Here is a 17542-nt window from a genome sequence, read left to right as displayed (position 1 = left end):
GTGAGGACCAAGCAGACTCCTCACTCAGGACACATGGACTCCAATGAATTTGGACATCTCTCGTTGTCCTTCCTGGGACGACCTGGTCATGTATGGCCAGATGTTGGTCCCTCAGGTCCTTCTGTACCACATCAGGAATGTGAGTTCATAACATGAGAGTTTCTCAGGCCAGCAAAAGGGTAGGATTAGGCCCTACAAGGAGAAAGTTGAGGGCCCTGAGTGAGCACAGAGGGGACCCTCCACCCGAGTAGAGTGGGGACTTCACAGAGTCTGGCCAACCCTGCTGAAATTTCTGGGAATCCGTGGCTGTGCTTGCAGTCTGCACCCTGAAGGCCCGTGCATTCCTTTCCCAGGAATCAGGAGCTGTAGAAACCAGGCAGTGAGGCCTTGGTCTCAGTCAGTGTCCTCAGGTCACAAACCAGAGGGTGTGCAGACAGTGCCCACACTGAAAGTTTTCCTGGAATGCGCACCAAGGGCCCCACCCGCCCCAGAACAAATGGGACCCCAGAGCCTCTGGCCTCACCCTCCCTACTGCCAGTCCTGCAGCCTCAGCATGTGCTTGCTGGCTGTACCCTGAGATGCCCTCTCACTTCCTCCTTCAGGTTCTGAGGGGTCAGGCCGACAAGGAGGACCCGAGGCACTGGAGGAGCATTGAAGGAGAAGATCTGTAAGTAAGCCTTTGATAGAGCCTCCAAGGGTCAGTTCATTTCTCAGCTCAGGGCTCTCACACGCTCCGTCTCTCCCCAGGCCTGTGGGTCTTCATTGCCCAGCTCCTGCCCACATTCCTGCCTGCTGCCCTGACCAAAGTCATCATGCCTCTTGAGCAGAGGTGTCAACACTGCAAGCCTGAAGAAGGTCTTGAGGCCCGAGGAGAGGCCCTTGGCCTGGTGGGTGCGCAGGCTCCTGCTACTGAGGAGCAGGAGACTGCCTCCTCCTCTTCTACTCTAGTGGAAGTCACCCTGGGGGAGGTGCCTGCTGCTGAGTCACCAGGTCCTACCCAGAGTCCTCAGGGGGTCTCCAGCTTCTCTACTACCATCAACTACACCCTTTGGAGCCAATCCGATGAGGGCTCCAGCAACCAAGAAGAGGAGGGACCAAGAATGTTTCCTGACCTGGAGTCCGAGTTCCGAGCAACACTCAGGAGGAAGATGACTGAGTTGGTTCATTTTCTGCTCCTCAAGTATCGAGCCAGGGAGCCGTTCACAATGGCAGAAATGCTGGAGAGTGTCATGAGAAATTGCCAGTACCTCTTTCCTGTGGTCTTCAGCAAAGCCTCCGAGTACTTGCAGCTGGTCTTTGGCATCGAGGTGATGGAAGTGGTCCCCATTGGCCACTTGTACATCCTTGTCACCTGCCTGGGCCTCTCCTACGATGGCCTGCTGGGCGACAATCAGATCATGCCCAAGACAGGCCTGCTGATAATCATCCTGGCCATAATCGCAATAGAGGGCGACAGTGCTCCTGAGGAGAAAATCTGGGAGGAGCTGAGTGTGTTGGAGGTGTTCGATGGGAGGGAGGACAGTGTCTTCGCACATCCCAGGAAGCTGCTCACCCAAGATTTCGTGCAGGAAAACTACCTGGAGTACCGGCAGGTGCCCGGCAGTGATCCTGCATGCTACGAGTTCCTGTGGGGTCCAAGGGCCCTCATTGAAACCAGCTATGTGAAAGTCCTGCACCACGTGCTAAAGATCAGTGGAGAGCCTCACATTTCCTACCCACCCCTGCATGAATGGGCTTTGAGAGATGGGGAAGAGTGAGTCCGAGCACGCGGTGCAGCCAGGGCCAGTGGGAGGGGTCTGGGCCAGTGCACCTTCCAGGGCCCCATTCATTATCTTCCGCTGCCTCGTGTGACATGAGGCCCATTCTTCACTCTTTGAAGAGAGCAGTCAGCATTCTCAGTTTTGGGTTTCTGTTCTATTGGATGACTTGGAGATTTATCTTTGTTTCCTGTTGGAATTGTTCAGATGTTCCTTTTAGTGGATGGTTGAGTGAACTTTAGCATCCACGTTTGTGAATGACAGTAGTCACACATAGTGCTGTTTATATAGTTTAGGAGTAAGAGTCTTGTTTTTTATTCAGATTGGGAAATCCATTCCATTTTGTGAATTGTGATATAATGACAGCAGTGGAGAAAGTATTTGCTTAAAATTGTGAGCGAATTAGCAATAACATACCTGAGATAAAGAACTCAAGACATTAAAAGATAGTTAATTCTTGCCTTATACCTCAGTCTATTCTGTAAAATCAAACAAATATGCATACCTGGATTTCCTTGGCTTCTTTGAGAATGCAAGAGAAATTAAACCTGAATAAATAATTCTTCTGTTTACTGGCTCATTTCTTTTCCATTCACTCAGCATCCGCTCTTTGTAAGGCCCTGGGTTAGTAGTGGAGATGCTAAGGTAAGCCACACTCAATGCCTACCCATAGGGTTGTAGAGTCTAGGAGCTGCAGTCTTATAATTAAGGTGGGGAGAAGTCCTGTAAGATGTACAGGAAATGTAAGAGAGGGGTGAGGATGTCAGGCTCCAGGTGAGAGTGGTGGAGTGTAAATGCCCTGAGCTGGGGCATTTGGGGCTTTGATAAACTGCAGTTTGATCTGAAGGAGCTGACTCTAATGAAGCTGGGTGGGTGCAGGGCCAAATTCTCAGAGGGTGTGAGATAAGCCTGGAATGGAAAGCAACTCTGAGCAGTTTCTTTAGGATGGGGAATGAACCGAGAGGAGTCTCCACCTGGGGCAGGAATGGAAGGTGTCCTGTGCTTTTGTCCCACTGCTATTGAACACAGCCCAAGATGCACGTGATGGACACCCATCATCTGCAAGGGTTTCCTGAGCGATGAGGCTGAATTTCCCGGGAAGCGTGGCCCAGAAGCCACTGGCCAGGTGCTTTTCTGCCAGGCAGGGAGAGCCAGAGCTGACTTCATGAAAAAGGCATTCTAACTAGGTTATCTCAAGTGCATTTGACCAATTGTAAGCACGGGCTAGATTTTGGATGGTAACAAAATGGATGAAAATAGTGGATTGGGTGGGAAAGCAGCTGGGAGAGAGGGAAGGAGTTGGTCTTTGACACAGATTCTAGGAGCTTTGAGCTGCACCTAGCTGGGCAAAACTCCACACAACCAAATTTTGAAGTGCATTCTCTAAGGGGAAATACTTAACTGAATTTTAAGGGTGAAGCTTCCTTTTGTGGCTAAGTATTCCATGTTCTCTTAAGCTGTATATTCTCTGATAAGTCCTGGAGAACAACGACAGCAACAACAAAATCCCAATATTAGGGCCTGGGGTTAAAACATATTAGAAATAACAGCCATCCACCATTTGTGAAACTTCTAATTTACACCAGGCCCAGAGCCAGGTGCTTCACCTGCGTTTTATACACTCCGACTGTCCTACTAGACGGGCCTTACACATCTACTTACAGATGAAGAATCCAGGGCTCACAGGGTTTGTGAATTGGGTCATAGAAACAGGGTATTTCCTGGGTATTTCTCAGGATCACGTGGTTACTAAGGAACAGGGCTGGAAGCAGAGCCCTGGTATGAATTCCTTTAGAACCCATGCTGTTCCCACTTCTCTGAGCCTGAGGCTGACCTCCTGACAGGACTTTATTTTTCTTCTCAGTACTCCACCATGTTTCTCAGGTGACAAAAAGAAGAACCTTGAGGGCAGCATACTAAAAGCAGGCCTGCAGAATGCGACAATGAGAATCAAACACCATTTGGGGCTGGTATGCACTGGGTTCCCTGAGAGCTGACGTTGCCCAGATGTGGGCATTTCTGTCCAGCCCCAGCACTTTCAGAATTACAGCACATTTCTCCTGGTCATTTCCATGTGTCCTGTCTGACGCTGGAACCTATAGGGCCTGCTGATCAGCTCCTCACTAATCCTCACAGAACAGCCCAGAATCCCCTGCTCACCTCCTGACAGGGTGCATTCCTTCTCCCTGTAGAAGTCCACTGGCTGTCCCATCTCTCACCCAGGAAGCCATATGATGTCAAAAACCCTTTTGATATAAAAACTCACATGGGGACAGTGACACTTAGACGCTTGGTTACCACTCTGGTTGTCCTCAACACACTCTGTTTTCTGAATGGGCTGAGTAGTCTGTTTCATCATACTATCTAAGGGTTCTTGTGTGATATCACCCTGAAGTCAGAGGAATTTGGAACCACCTTGATAACTTGAAATCAAGCTTTCACAGTGCGTCCTTTTGGAATTCGCCTCTAAATACATGCACAGATAAATGGTCAAAGAGCAAATCATCCCTCATGAGTATTAGATGAGAAAAACCTTGGGAAATCCCAGTAGAACAAACATCTACTTACTGAGACTGAATTCCTAAATATCTGGAGTCCTCCAGGAGTTTAAAAAAGATTCCTTGAAAACATGTCAACTCTCATGAAAGAGGAATAATTAAGCAGCCTTCTGTTTCTTGTCTGTTTACCTGCTCCACGGGAAAATACTGGCCTTCGGTGTGCGTAAAGGCACCAGACAGGTGTTCAGGCGCGTGGAGGGTAGCACAAATTCACAGGTTAACATTTTGACCGGGAATCAAATGGAGGAAAAATTCTCAGCTTACTATGGATTTAAAGGGTATTGCAAAGTAAAGGCTTCCTGCTGAGACTTTTAAGATTGTTGGGCAGTTAGTTGTGATTGTATATGTGAAAGCATCAGTCACATATTTGACACTGGAAAAAGTTGGAGAATGTCACGGCAAATTTGGCCTTCTCAGAAACTTCTCCTAGAAATGAGATGGGTAGTGTAATACCAAATAATCATAGTTGCTTTTTGTTGAGCACCTACTATGTAACAGTTTATGGGGGAGGGTATCCTACTCACCCACATTTTGTCTTTGTCTCCTTCCTGGACACATGGGAACAGTAAAGTCCTTGTAGTTAGAAAGGGCCATGTGACTTTTCCATTACACCAATATATGAGCAGAAGCATCGTTTGTCACATCCAGGCATTTGGGAGCCAGTGTGTCATTTCCACGCTTTCTGCCCGCTTTCAACAGCAAACATGGCAGCTTCATCTTGAGATGGCAGAATCACAAGGTGGAAGCAGCTTGGGTCCCTGGGTCCCATGAGAGTGGAGATCCCCTGGCAAACTGCATCAGAACTTATTTGTACGTAAAATAAACTTCTGTTGTGGCAAGCCATTCATGGTGGTTCTGTTGCATTGGCTAGCAGTTTCTTAAACTGACATGGCTAGTATTGCTGTTGTCAGGATTAAATATTTTTTATTTAAAATGTAGTAGCGCATATATTCTTATTGCAAAAATTATAGAAATGTAGATAACTCAGAATTGTAGATAACTCAGAACTCCCCCCGCACAGGTCACCACAATTAACAATCTTGTGTATTATTTTACTGCTGACTGTAGTCTTTTCACTGACAAATAAGCCATAACAATATAGTATTTTTATTTAATATACAAGAACAATGACATACATACTGATCTGCTTTTATCACTTTATAAAACAGTTATAGTATCTTTTGACAACAGTATAGATAGATTAGATAGATAGATAGATAGATAGATAGATAGACAGACAGATAGATCTTTCTCACTTTTGAAACCACTTTCCTTAATTCTAAATTAGGCATGCACCATATTTAATAAAACTCTTTCTTCCTAATAGACATGTAAGTCGTTTTCCATTTGCTGTGCGATAAATAGAATAAAATCAACATCTGAATATGAATTTTAGGCAAACATGGTTTTCTTCTAAGACGGATATATTAACATGAACATTGAGTTAAAATGAAAGGGTGAAAATAGTTTTAACATTTAAAATATTTCTAAATTGTATTACAAAAATGCTGTGCCAATTCAAATTCTCATAAAAATCACAATCGGTTTAAAATTCTGAAATGCGGACAGGACATTTCTTCTCTGCTTTGAGAAGGATTTGGTCAGACTGAAGAGGAGCCAGGTAATGACAGCAGACAGGAGACCCTCAGCCCATAAGGGAGGATCCAGGGGAGAGCCATTGCTGGCGTCCATGAGAGAGACCACATACGAAACCAAGTCCACAGAGCCCCAGGCAGGCTGGCACTCCGAGTTCTAAATCCAGAGTTCAGGCCAGTGGGGTCAGGGACCTAAGGGGGAGAAGAGGGAGGGGAAGGGGGAAGACAGGACAATGAACAGGAATAGGCTTGGGAAATCCCGGCACTATCATCACCAGCTGGAGGGGGCCCTGTGATCTGAGTGGGCAGGCCTGTTGGCTGAATGCACCAGGGCTGTGCTGGTCAACCTTCCTGCCCTCAGAATCCCCTTCCCTGTCTCAGGAAGATCTTGGCTGACTCCCTGCATCATTCTGGGTCAGCTACCTCTCTTGAAAACTCCAGTGGTCCTTTGCACCTTCACCAGCATCCCAGATCTGGGAGATGCCATCATGCCTGCTGGGGGCTGGTGTTCTATCCCCTGGGGATCCTCCATAGAGTCTGGGCTACGTGAGTGGGTTGCTGACTGATGACCAAATGCCGAGACAGGCCAGGAATGCGGATGAGCAGTTGAAAGGGGCAGTGGGGCTGCATGGAGGAGAAATGGGAGGAAGAGTGCCCTGGGACTAGTCAGCTCAGACTCTGCAGATGAAGGATTGGCTGTGGATGTGCCCTGAAAATGATCCAGGTGGCGACTGTGTCTCAGATGGACTTCTGTGGCTTCTGAACTCTTGACACACAAGGGGACAGGTGTCCTAGGGCAGTGATCGCTGGCCTATGTTGCCAGCAGACATAGTCTGGCGTACAGGGATGGCCCAAGGTGTGTACATGAGCAGGCTGGAGTTGGCAGCCTTCCTTGTTAAACTGATGGGGATGTGTGGGGTCCAATACAGGAAGCATCATGCACCATCCTGTTGGGAGCATCCTCACCTCCATGACAGTGTTTGGGCCTGGGGATAAGTCATCTGCAGTGACCCTTTCAGTGGTAGTGTCCACGAATTTTTCTGAACTCAAGTGAGCACAGGTGAAGGAACTGTGGGTTTTTCTTCATGCAGGTAGGAGGCCCAGGCCAGGCAGACTCCCTAATTTGAACCAAATAATTCCTATGCCTGGTAATTTCATTCATTCCATGCACTTACTCATTCCTACGGAAAACTTTTATTGAATATATGCTGAGGAAACACCAAGTCAACAAAACACAAGAAAGCAGCAGTGCCCTTAACTCAGTCTATGGGGGATGTGAGGGAGATGGTGAGGTGGAAAGACATGTAAGAGTTTTAGGAACTGAGGGACTGTGAACTGATGGAGAGTCTCTATTGACCTGACTTCTGAGGTTGGTGATGTTGTTCCGTTAGTTGAGAGGGAGGGAGAAGGGTGACAGTTGGTGGTGATTTGATGAAGAAGAGTGTGGAGGATGAGATCCATGTGCAGCATTTTAAAGCTCAGTCAAGGATTTCTTAGACATGGATGTTTTATGAAAATACATAGCGTTTCTAAAACCCACAAGTAGTGATATACATATTGATATGTCACCTGCCTTTCCCACGTAATAAGATGAACACAAGGTCTTCCCGCAACTGTACCTACAATCGTGCTCACTTTTGTAAATATCCCCTAGAATTCTAAAGTGGGTGGGTGCCATAGTTAATTAAACCTTTCTTTTCCTGATAAACACATATGTTCTTTCCCATTTGTTGCTATGATTAATAGAACTGAAATAAGCATACGTTTTTGGACAAATATGCAGGCTTTCCGATAAGAAAGATATAGTAACATGGACACTGGGTTAAAGTGGAAATGGTGTGAATAGTTTATCTTTTTAGAAGTATTGTCAAAATTTTATTCCAAAAATACTGTACCAATTAATTTTCTCACAAATGAATAGACGTGAATATCCGACACTCACAGAAAGATTTTGTGTTATCAATCTTCTAATTTTTGGTGAAAATTATGAATAAAATTTGGTGAAGATACATTATTTCACTGTTATTTTAAATTGTGTCTTTGCTTTCTCTGATTAGGTTAAGTACACACTAACTTAATCCCTTAGCCATGTGAAGTTGGATTTATACAGTGACATGCTGAGCAACATTTCTCTAGGCGTGTTTTTAAATTCTGAAGTGGGGACAGGACATTTCTCTTGTGCTTTGAGAAGGATTTGGTCAGAATAAACAGGAGCCAGGGAAGGAGAGCAGACAGGACACCCTCGGCCCATGAGGGTAATCGGAAGGATCCAGCAGTGATATGGTTTGGTTGTCTCCCCACCCAAATCTCATCTTGAATTGTAGCTCCCATAATCTCCAGGTGTCATGGGAGGGACAAGGTGGGAGGTAATTGAATCACAGGGGTAAGTTTTTCCCATGCTGTTCTCGCCATAGTAAACAAGTCTTAGGAGATCTGATGTTTTCACGAAGGGCAGTTCCCCTGCACATGCTCTCTTGCCTGCTGCCATGTGAGACATATCTTTGCTCCTCCTTCGCCTTCTGCCATGAGGCCTCCCCAGCCATGTAGAACTGTCAGTCCATTGAACTTCTTTTTCTTTATAAATTACCCAGTCTCGGGTATTTCTTCATAGCAGTGTGAAAGTGAATGAATACAAGGGGAGAGCAATGGCCAGAGTCCATGAGAGAGACCATATATGAAACCAAGTCCTCAGATCCGCAGGCAGGTTGGCATTCAGAGCTCTGAATCCAGAGTTCAGCCCGGTGGGGACAGGGACCTGAGGGACAGAAGGGTGAAGGGAGGAGTGAGGGCAGGACAATGAAAAGGAATAGGCTTGGGAAAGTCCAGCATCATCAGCAGCAGGTGGAGGGGGCCATGTGATCTGAATGGGCAGACATGTTGACTGAATGCACCAGCAGTGTGCTGGAGAACCAACCCTCCCTCAGCATCCCCTTCCCTCTTTCAGGAAGAGTATGGCTGGCTCCCTGCATCATTTGGGGGCAAGCTCCCTCTCTCAACTACTCCAGTGGTCGTGTGCACCATTTCCAGCGTCCTGGGGCAGGGAGTTGTCTCATGCCTTCTGGGGTCTGCTGTTTTATCCCCTGTGAACTTGAACTCACTATAGAGCCTGGACTATGTGAATGGGTTGCTGACTGATGAGCAACAGCCAAGAAAGGCCAGAAATGTTTATGAGCAGTGGAAGGTGAAGGTGGCAGCACAGCTGCATGGAGGGGAAGTTGGAGGAAGAGTGCCCTGGGACTAGTCACCTCAGACTCTGCAGAAGAAGGACTGACTGTGGACATGCAATGGCAAGTATACATATGTAACAAACCTGCACGTTATGCACATGTACCCTAGAACTTAAAGTATAACAATAAAATAAAATAAAATAAAATAAAAAAAGAAAATGATCCAGATGGTGACCATGTCTCAGATGGACTCCTGAGGCTTCTGAGCTCTTAGCCCAAAAGCAGACAGGTATCCTGGGGCTCTGATCACTGGCCTATGATGCCACCAGACAGTGTCTGGAGTAGAGGGCTGGCTCAAGGTGTGTACATGAGCAGGTTGGATGGCAAGGCAGTGGAGGTGACACCCTTCCTTGTTAAACTGATGGGGATGTGTGGGGTCCAATAGAGGAAGCATTATGCACCATCCTGTTGGGAGCATCCTCACCTCCATGATAGTGTTTGGGCCTGGGGAGTAGGCATCTGCAGTGATGCGCTCATTGATACTTTCCAGGTGATTTCTGAACTCAAGTGAGCACAGGTGATGGAACTGTGGGTTTCTTCATGTAGGCAGGAGGCCAAGGCGGGGGCAGCCTCCAAATTTTGAATCAAGGATCTCCCATGCCTGGTAATTTCATTCATTCATGCATATATTCATTCCTACAGAAAACTTTTATTGAATATATGCTGAGGAAACACCAAGTCAACAAAACAAAAGAAAGTGGCAAGGCCCTTAATACTGTCTGTAGGAGGTGGGGGAGATGGAGAGGTGGTGTGAATCACCCATCTGAACAAGGGAGGCCAGGAAGGCAGAGCCAGACTTGGGGACAGGTAGTGTGCAAGAAAGGGAGTGACAGCCCGTCCAGGCAAACAAGCTCTCCTTCTATGACACTATCAATCTGGTTTTCCTCCTGGATGCTGCCTGTGTGTGAAAGCAACTGCTGCTCTCTGTGCCTACCTGCCTTTGTTAATAGGGAAAATGCTCATGGTTGGCGGATGCTCACTTCTGCTCACCTTGGATGACTTCTACTGAAGGGATGGTTTGACAGCAAATGGACAGGAAGAAACTTTTGGGGATGATGAATGTATTTTCCACCTTCTATGTGGTATTGATTTCATGGGACTATACATTTGTCAAAGAAGTTTAAATTGTTTCTCACTATTTAGGAAAAAAGGAAGCAGAAAACCAGGAAAGATGTAGATGACCTGAACAGCACCATTAACTACTCTGACCAATTAAAATAATAAGAAAAGCACTGCATTCAACAACAGCAGAATAAGCATTCCTCTCAAGTGTGCATGAAATATTTCCCAGGATAGATGGTTCTTGGCCATCAAACAATGCTTACACATTGGAAAGAACAGAAATAATAAAAATCTTCTTCGTAGACCATAATATAATTAAACTCAAAACCAAACACCAAGATATCTGAAAAATGCCCAAATATTGGAAATTTTAAAATGTGCTCCTAAATAACCTAAGGGTCAAAAAGGGAGTCTCAGGAGAATTTTAAAAATACATTAAGTTGAATGAAAATAAAAATATACATACAAAAAGTGGGATTCAGCTAAAGTGTGTCCTTGAGGGAAATGTATAGCATATTTTAAATGTTTACATTGGAAAATAAAATCTAAAATCAATAACCAAACTTTCACCCTAGAAAACTAAAGAAAGAAGAGCAAATTGAATTTAAGGAAATTGTAGAGGATCTCCCCTCCCTCCCTTCCCACACTCCCACCTCTTCCCCCTTACTTCCTACCCCCACCATTTGACACACACAGACACACACACATCATTTTACAACATATTCATTTTATTTCCATCACCATGGGGCATACGCTTTGGGGTGCAAAATGTACTCTACACCCTGTTGGCTACTTACCTGGGGTTAGACCTCTGGAGACTTTTCAGATAGACTTCAGGTCTGTGGAATTGCCCGGGAATTACTGGCTGCCCAAGGAGACGCTGGGGACAGTGAAAGTCTCCTTGCCCTTGTGGTCCTGCTGTGGCTCATTTTGATTGAGTTCCTCATTTGGCTGGTCAGAGTGGCTGGATAGTGGTGGCCCACTCCATTCCTCAGGGATTTTTGAAGTGGTGGTCTTTCAGGGAGAGGCTTTTGTTCCTGGAACTTCCTTGACGGGTCCCTTTTCCCTTCCGGGTTGTCTTGGGAACTTGGAAGGACAACAGGGAGATCACAGAAAGGCATTGGTTTGCGGAAGAGGATGGAGGAGGGGTGAGAACAGGGGCTTCATAGAGAAATGGTACAGGCTGGGGTGGGGGTTGTGCCAGTGGAGGACAGGTAAGAGTCAGAGCTTGGGTGAGTCGTTCACTTTGATAGGGCTTCTGGGCCAGGGTTGAGAGGATGCTTTCCCCTTCCTCGCCTCTTTGGCATTGGTGGGTGGATGTTGGACAATGGGCTAGAGGCTCGTGGTTTCCTGGGCATCTCTATCACACCAGCATCTCTCAACAGTCTACTACAGTCCCCCTGGTCTCCCCAAGCCTCACCCAAGGCTGGTGAAGGCAGGCCAGCAGGCTAGAAACTCACACGACAATATCATGTTAGTCTTGTGGGAGAATTCCTTTTCCAAGAAACCTTGGCCTTTTCTCTTAACACCTCCAACTAATTGGATGAGGCCCATCCACATTATGGAAGTTAAACTACTTTACTTAAAGTGAACTGATGGTAAATGATGATCACATCTACAAATACCTTCACAGCAACATCTAGACTACTGTTTGACCACACAGCTGAGCACTATAGCTTAGACAAGTTGACACATAATACTAGCCATTGCACATATCTTGCACCATACAAAATGTAACTCGAACCACCGTCTTAAATGTCAAAATTACGTTTTATTTTTTTTCTAGGAGGAAACAAAAAAATTGTGTTACCTGAGGTTATGTCTTAGTCAGCTCAGGCTGCCATAACAAAATGCCACTGACTAAGTACTGAAACAACAGAAATTTATTTATTTTTCACAGTGTTGAAGTCTGGAAGTCCCAGATCAAGGACTGGCGGGCTTGGCTTCTGGTGATGGCCTTATTCCTGGCTTACACATGGCCCTTTCTCAATATGTCCATTGTTGGCCTTTCCTCTGGGCATGTGCAGAGAGAGAGAGAGAGCTCATGCAGGCACAAAAATACTATCTTCTGTCTCTTCTCCCTTCTTATAACCACACTAATTCCATGGGATCAAGGCCCCACCCTTATGACCTCTTTTAACATTAATTGCTTCCTTAGAGGCCTCATCTCCAAATACAGACACCCTGGGACTGAGGGCTTCACAATATGAATGTAGTGGAGGACATAAGCATTAGCAAAGAATGGACACATAGATTAATAAAACAGAATAGAGCTCAGAAACAGACCTGCAGACATATAGTCAGATGATTCACAACAAAGGCAATAATGGTGAAAGTACAGGTTTTCCAACAAAAGGTGCTTGAGCAATTAGACATCTATACACAAATTATAATAACCTGGACATATCCTTACATATTCCATGCAAATTAACTCAAGATATATCATAGACCTAATGAAAAATCCAAAAGCTATACAACCTCTATAAGAAAACATAAGAGAAAATCCACATAACTTTGAGTTTGATGATGAGTTTTTAAATTTAACACCAAAAGCATGATCAATGAAAGAAAAATTTGCCAAGTTGATTTTATTAAAATAAAAATCTTATGCTCTTCAAAGGACAATGTTAAGAGAATGAAAACAGAACCACAGACTAGCAGAAAACATCTGTGGTACACATATGTGAAAAAAAATTTGTCTCTACAATATACACGAATTCTTAAAGCTTAATGGTAGAAAAAAATGAAAATAGGCAAAGATCTGAACACATGCTGTACAAAAGAAGATATGCACATGGCAAATAAGCATAATAAATATACTGAGGATCCTTTGTCATTAGATAATAGTGCTAAGTGAAAGAAACGAGTCTAAAAAGGCTACATCGTATCAGATTCTATTTATATAACATTCTGAAAAAAGCAAAATTATAGAGATGAAAAACCTATCAGCGGTATAGCCAAGGGGGTTATGTGACAAGCACAAGGAATTTATCTAATAAGGGCAGTGAAACTAGTATGGCAATACTGTAATGGTGGATGCATGCTTGCTTTGCTCTGAATATTTGCGTTCCCACAAAATTAATCTGCTGAAATACTCAGGTGACGGTAGTAGGTGGAAGGTGGCCTATTTGGAGAATGACTAGATCATGAGAGCATAGTCCTCATGAATGGGATTAGTGTTTTTATAAAATAGTCCCCACAGAGATCCCTTGACCCTTCTTCCATGTGAGAACATAGGCTGTCTATGAACTAGGGATCAGGTCTTCACCAGGCATGAAATCTGCCGGCATCTTGATCTTGAACTTTCCAACCTCCAGAATGTGAGAAATAAAGTTCTGTTGTTTATAAACCACTTAATCTACACTATTTTTGTTAAGAAACCCAAACAGACTAAGAAGATGGCACAAGGCACTTGTGAAAACCCATAGATCTTTACAGCACAAAGAGTGAAGCTTAATGTACTTCGAGTTTAAAAGTAACTTAAGAGGTTGGAGAATCACGGGACAGAATGTAGAATGTTACACACACAGGCCGGGCGCGGTGGCTCACGCCTGTAATCCCAGCACTTTGGGAGGCCGAGGCGGGCAGATCACGAGGTCAGGAGATCGAGACCATCCTGGCGAACACGGTGAAACGCCGTCTCTACCAAAATACAAAAAATTAGCCGGGCGTGGTGGTGGGCGCCTGTAGTCCCAGCTGCTCCGGAGGCTGTGACAGCAGAATGTCGTGAACCTGGGAGGTGGAGCTTGCGGTGAGCCGAGATTGCGCCACTGCACTCCAGCCTTGGCAAGAGAGTGAGACTCCGTCTCAACAAAATAAAAAAAAAAAAAAAGAATGTTACACACACACACAAACCTAGCTGTATTACAGGTGTATGAAACCACCACAGTGAAGCAAGTTGGGGTGAAAAGTTACCATATTTGGGTACTCTATCAAATAAATATGTTTTTTACAAAGTATAAGTTGGCCAGATAAGTGTGTAAAATAGTTGAACATTTGATAATCATTTAATTTTTCAGAAATGAAAACTATTGAGTTTTTGTTTAATAAAAAGTCCTTCTCTTTAAAACATGCATACTGAATTATTTAGAGATGAAATGGTATAATGCCTTAGATTTGCTCCATGTTATTCCAGCAGCTCATATGCAGGTAGGTGAGTGTCTAACTGGAACCAGATTTGCTGTGTATTTAAAGTTGTTCATGCTGGGTATCAAGTATACTGGGTTCATTATATTAGTCTCTCTATTATTCTGTATGTGTGAAGGCTTTCCCTAATAAAATTTTTATCATAAATATGCCATTAAAAGTGAAATCCTAAATGAAACTGACCACTTTGTAGAAACAAAATAAATAAGTAACCAAAGTGATCCAAAAAGAAAAGAAAACTTTTGGCCGGGCACAGTGGCTCACACCTTTAATCCCAGCACTTTGGGAGGCCAAGGCGGGCAGATCACGAGGTCAGGAGATCGAGACCATCCTGGCTAACAAGGTGAAATCCCGTCTCTACTAAAACTACAAAAATTAGCCGGGTGTGGTGGCGGGTGCCAGCTACTCAGGAGGCTGAGGCAGGAGAATGGCGTGAACCCCGGAGGCGGAGCTTGAAGTGAGCGGAGATTGCGCCATTGCACTCCAGCCTGGACAACAGAGCAAGACTCCATCTCAAAAAAAAAAAAAAAAAGAAAGAAAGAAAGAAAGAAAAGAAAAAGAACAGTTTAATTAAACTATACAAACTGAAACTGTACAATATTCAAAGCTCAAGCCACCCTCAAACATTCCAGGTTAGGCATTTTTGGAGGCCAGTTCTACCAAATGATCAGGGAAAACTAACCACCATCTTATCTCAACACTTCCAGAACATACAAGATATTGACAATTGTTCAATTCATTCTCCCAGACTAGCCCTCCTGGATTCAAAAACCAGATGAGGATCTCATCCACCCTTGATGGAAAAAAAAAAAAAAAAAAAAAACACATTAAGCAAGCTCCGTTACATAGCAGTAAATATCCAACACAAATTACTAGCATATTAAATGAATTGACAGGCTCTGCCCAAGGAAATAAAATATGATTCAACATTAGGGGGAAAAACCCGCTTCATTGTATGTAATTCCTTATGCACAAAAATAGAGCAGAAAAAAATTTGATCGTGTCAACAGGTACAGAAAAAGCTTTTTAAGAAATTTAATATGAGTGCATGGTAAAAGAAAAAAAATACATTTAGTTAATCTATATACAAATAGAACTTCCATTTCCTAAAATCAACAGCAAACATACTTAAATGTGAAACATTCGAAGAATTATCATTCAAGTCAGGAATGAGAAGTAGATGTAGGCTATTATCTCTACGTTTGAAATCAGGATTGAGACACAAAGAGCTATAATTATCAAAATGAGTAAGTGGTATGAATATTGGAAAAACATGTAATGTTTAGTGATAATACCATTATCGATCTTGAAAATTCAAAGGAAAAGGTATGTAGAATATTTAAGTGCATGGGTCTTCAGAACAAGGTGTACAACAGATTACTGGAGAAAATGAAATCTTCACCTCACGAAAGCAATAACTAACTACAACAATTAATAGACAATATGTCATTTGCAATAGCAACAAAATCCAAGAATTACCTGAAAAGAAGTCTAATAAAACTGTATAAGATCTTTACAGAGGCAACTATCAAAGTATACTGACATATTTGGGAAAAAAGAGCTTGAAATAAATAAAGGAGCATAACATATCATTCATGGGGAACACAACTGTGTAAAAATGTAAACTCAGCTTAAATTATTTAAAGTTAGTGCCTTACCTGTAGCCGCCAACATTACGAGCAAATTTGGGCTGCTGTGCTCTGCTTCCCAAATCAACCCTAAAAAGTTATAGAATGGAAACAGAAAGTAAAAAACCAGCATCAGCGACAAAATCTATACAAGAAAACACAAAAAAAGTCCAGGGTGAAACTGAAGACTGTGTTGAGCTGGTACTTGTGCTTGACACTTGCAGTGTCGGTTGGAGGGGGTTAGTGGCAGAGATTTTGGGGAGGTTTGTAGCCTGACTAGACAGCAGACGAAAGAATGGGTAGAATAAAAGTTTTAAAATTTCCACTTCACTTCATTGCACAATCTGAGGCAGCCCCTGAAAACACGATTCCAAGAGGCCTAGTGTAATAGCAGGACATCAGAAAATTGGGTTGGTTAAGGCAGTATGGCTCCAGAGTTCTGCTATTAACAACCTGAAACCAACATAGTGGGAGAGGAACTACGTTTTTTTAAAACTAACTTATTTCAACAGAACACAAAGACAGGAATAGAAGAAGAATAGGATATTAGAGTGAATCATGCATACTAAGGGTAGGTATCAGTTCATAGAATATATATGCTACCTACATATATACTTGGAAGATACGTAAACGCTATTTCTTCGATTCAGAGAATAAATCACTTAGGACCAAAGGTTTTGCCAAGTGTAGCTCTGGCTGGGAGGAGCTCCCGTGGGAAGGTGTGCGTCTTCTCCCAGAGGTCACTACAATCGCAGGAGCACCTGGCCTGGGACCCACAGCCATTCTCTACAAGGGGTGCAGATGCGCATATGCTCAGAGGTGACCGAAACAGTGTATCTCCCACCCATCACTTCATCCAACAGCCAGGAGTGAGGAAGAGGACCCTCCTGAGTGAGGACTGAAGGTCCACCCTCCCCCACATAGAGGGACCAGAGAATCCAACTCAGCCCCCTTGTCAGCCCTGGTAAACACTGGCAATGATGTCACCCCGACCATGCCCCTCCCCCCAATGCCACTTCGGGGGGACTCAGAGTCAGAGACTTGGTCTGAGGGGAGCAGACACAATCGGCAGAGGATGGCGGTCTAGGCTCAGCCAGGCATCCAAGTCAGAACCCTGAGGGATGACCAAAGGCCCTTCCCAACCCCAACTCCCCCGACCCCACCATGCTCTAAGCCGCAGGATCCCCGTCCCAATCCCTACCCCTACCCCCAATACCATCTTCATGCTTACCCCCACCCCCTCCAGATCCCCTTCCAGGTAGAATCCGGTTCCACCCCTGCCGTGGACCCAGGGAAGTCACAGGGCCCGGATGTGACGTCACTGACTTGCGCATTGGGGGTCAGAGGGCAGCGAGATTCTCGCCGTGAGCAACGGCCTGATGTCGGCGGAGGGGAATGGGCCCAGGCTCGGTGAGGAGGCAAGGTGAGACGCTGAGGGAGGACTGAAGAGGGCCTTACCCCAGATAGAGGGCCCCAAGTAATCCAGCTCTGCCTCTGCTGCCAGTCCTGGAACAGCCTGGAGGGGCAGAGGTCTCAGACTGGGTCACCCCCACCCCACCCCGCCAACCC

At 44.7% G+C, this 17542-nt stretch overlaps 2 protein-coding genes across 2 annotated transcripts; one reads left to right on the top strand and one right to left on the bottom strand.

Moving 5' to 3' along the window:
• Positions 1-600: 600 nt before the first annotated feature.
• LOC115898677 (melanoma-associated antigen 2) lies at positions 601-1757 on the top strand. The gene is made up of 2 exons (XM_030933972.1): positions 601-667; positions 748-1757. Exon 2 carries the CDS (start codon positions 813-815, stop codon positions 1755-1757), a length of 945 nt encoding a protein of 314 aa, XP_030789832.1. The 5' UTR covers positions 601-667; positions 748-812.
• A 9155-nt stretch (positions 1758-10912) lies between these two features.
• Positions 10913-11759, bottom strand: LOC115898773 (chondrosarcoma-associated gene 2/3 protein-like). Its single transcript, XM_030934710.1, is given in 3 exon segments — positions 10913-11292; positions 11451-11626; positions 11628-11759. Coding segments are annotated over 3 exon segments (384 nt in total). The 3' UTR covers positions 10913-11216.
• Positions 11760-17542: the final 5783 nt, after the last annotated feature.

This window comes from Rhinopithecus roxellana, chromosome 7 (genome assembly GCF_007565055.1).
Source record: "Rhinopithecus roxellana isolate Shanxi Qingling chromosome 7, ASM756505v1, whole genome shotgun sequence".
Taxonomy (NCBI): Eukaryota; Metazoa; Chordata; class Mammalia; order Primates; family Cercopithecidae; genus Rhinopithecus; species Rhinopithecus roxellana.
The sequence above is the reverse complement of the archived record's forward strand: the minus strand, read 5'-3'. Positions and strand labels throughout refer to the sequence as shown.

What these genes read in the sequence shown, in the direction of transcription:
- LOC115898677 (XM_030933972.1), top strand. Translation starts at nt 813, where the DNA reads ATGCCTCTTGAGCAGAGGTGTCAACACTGCAAGCCTGAAGAAGGTCTT.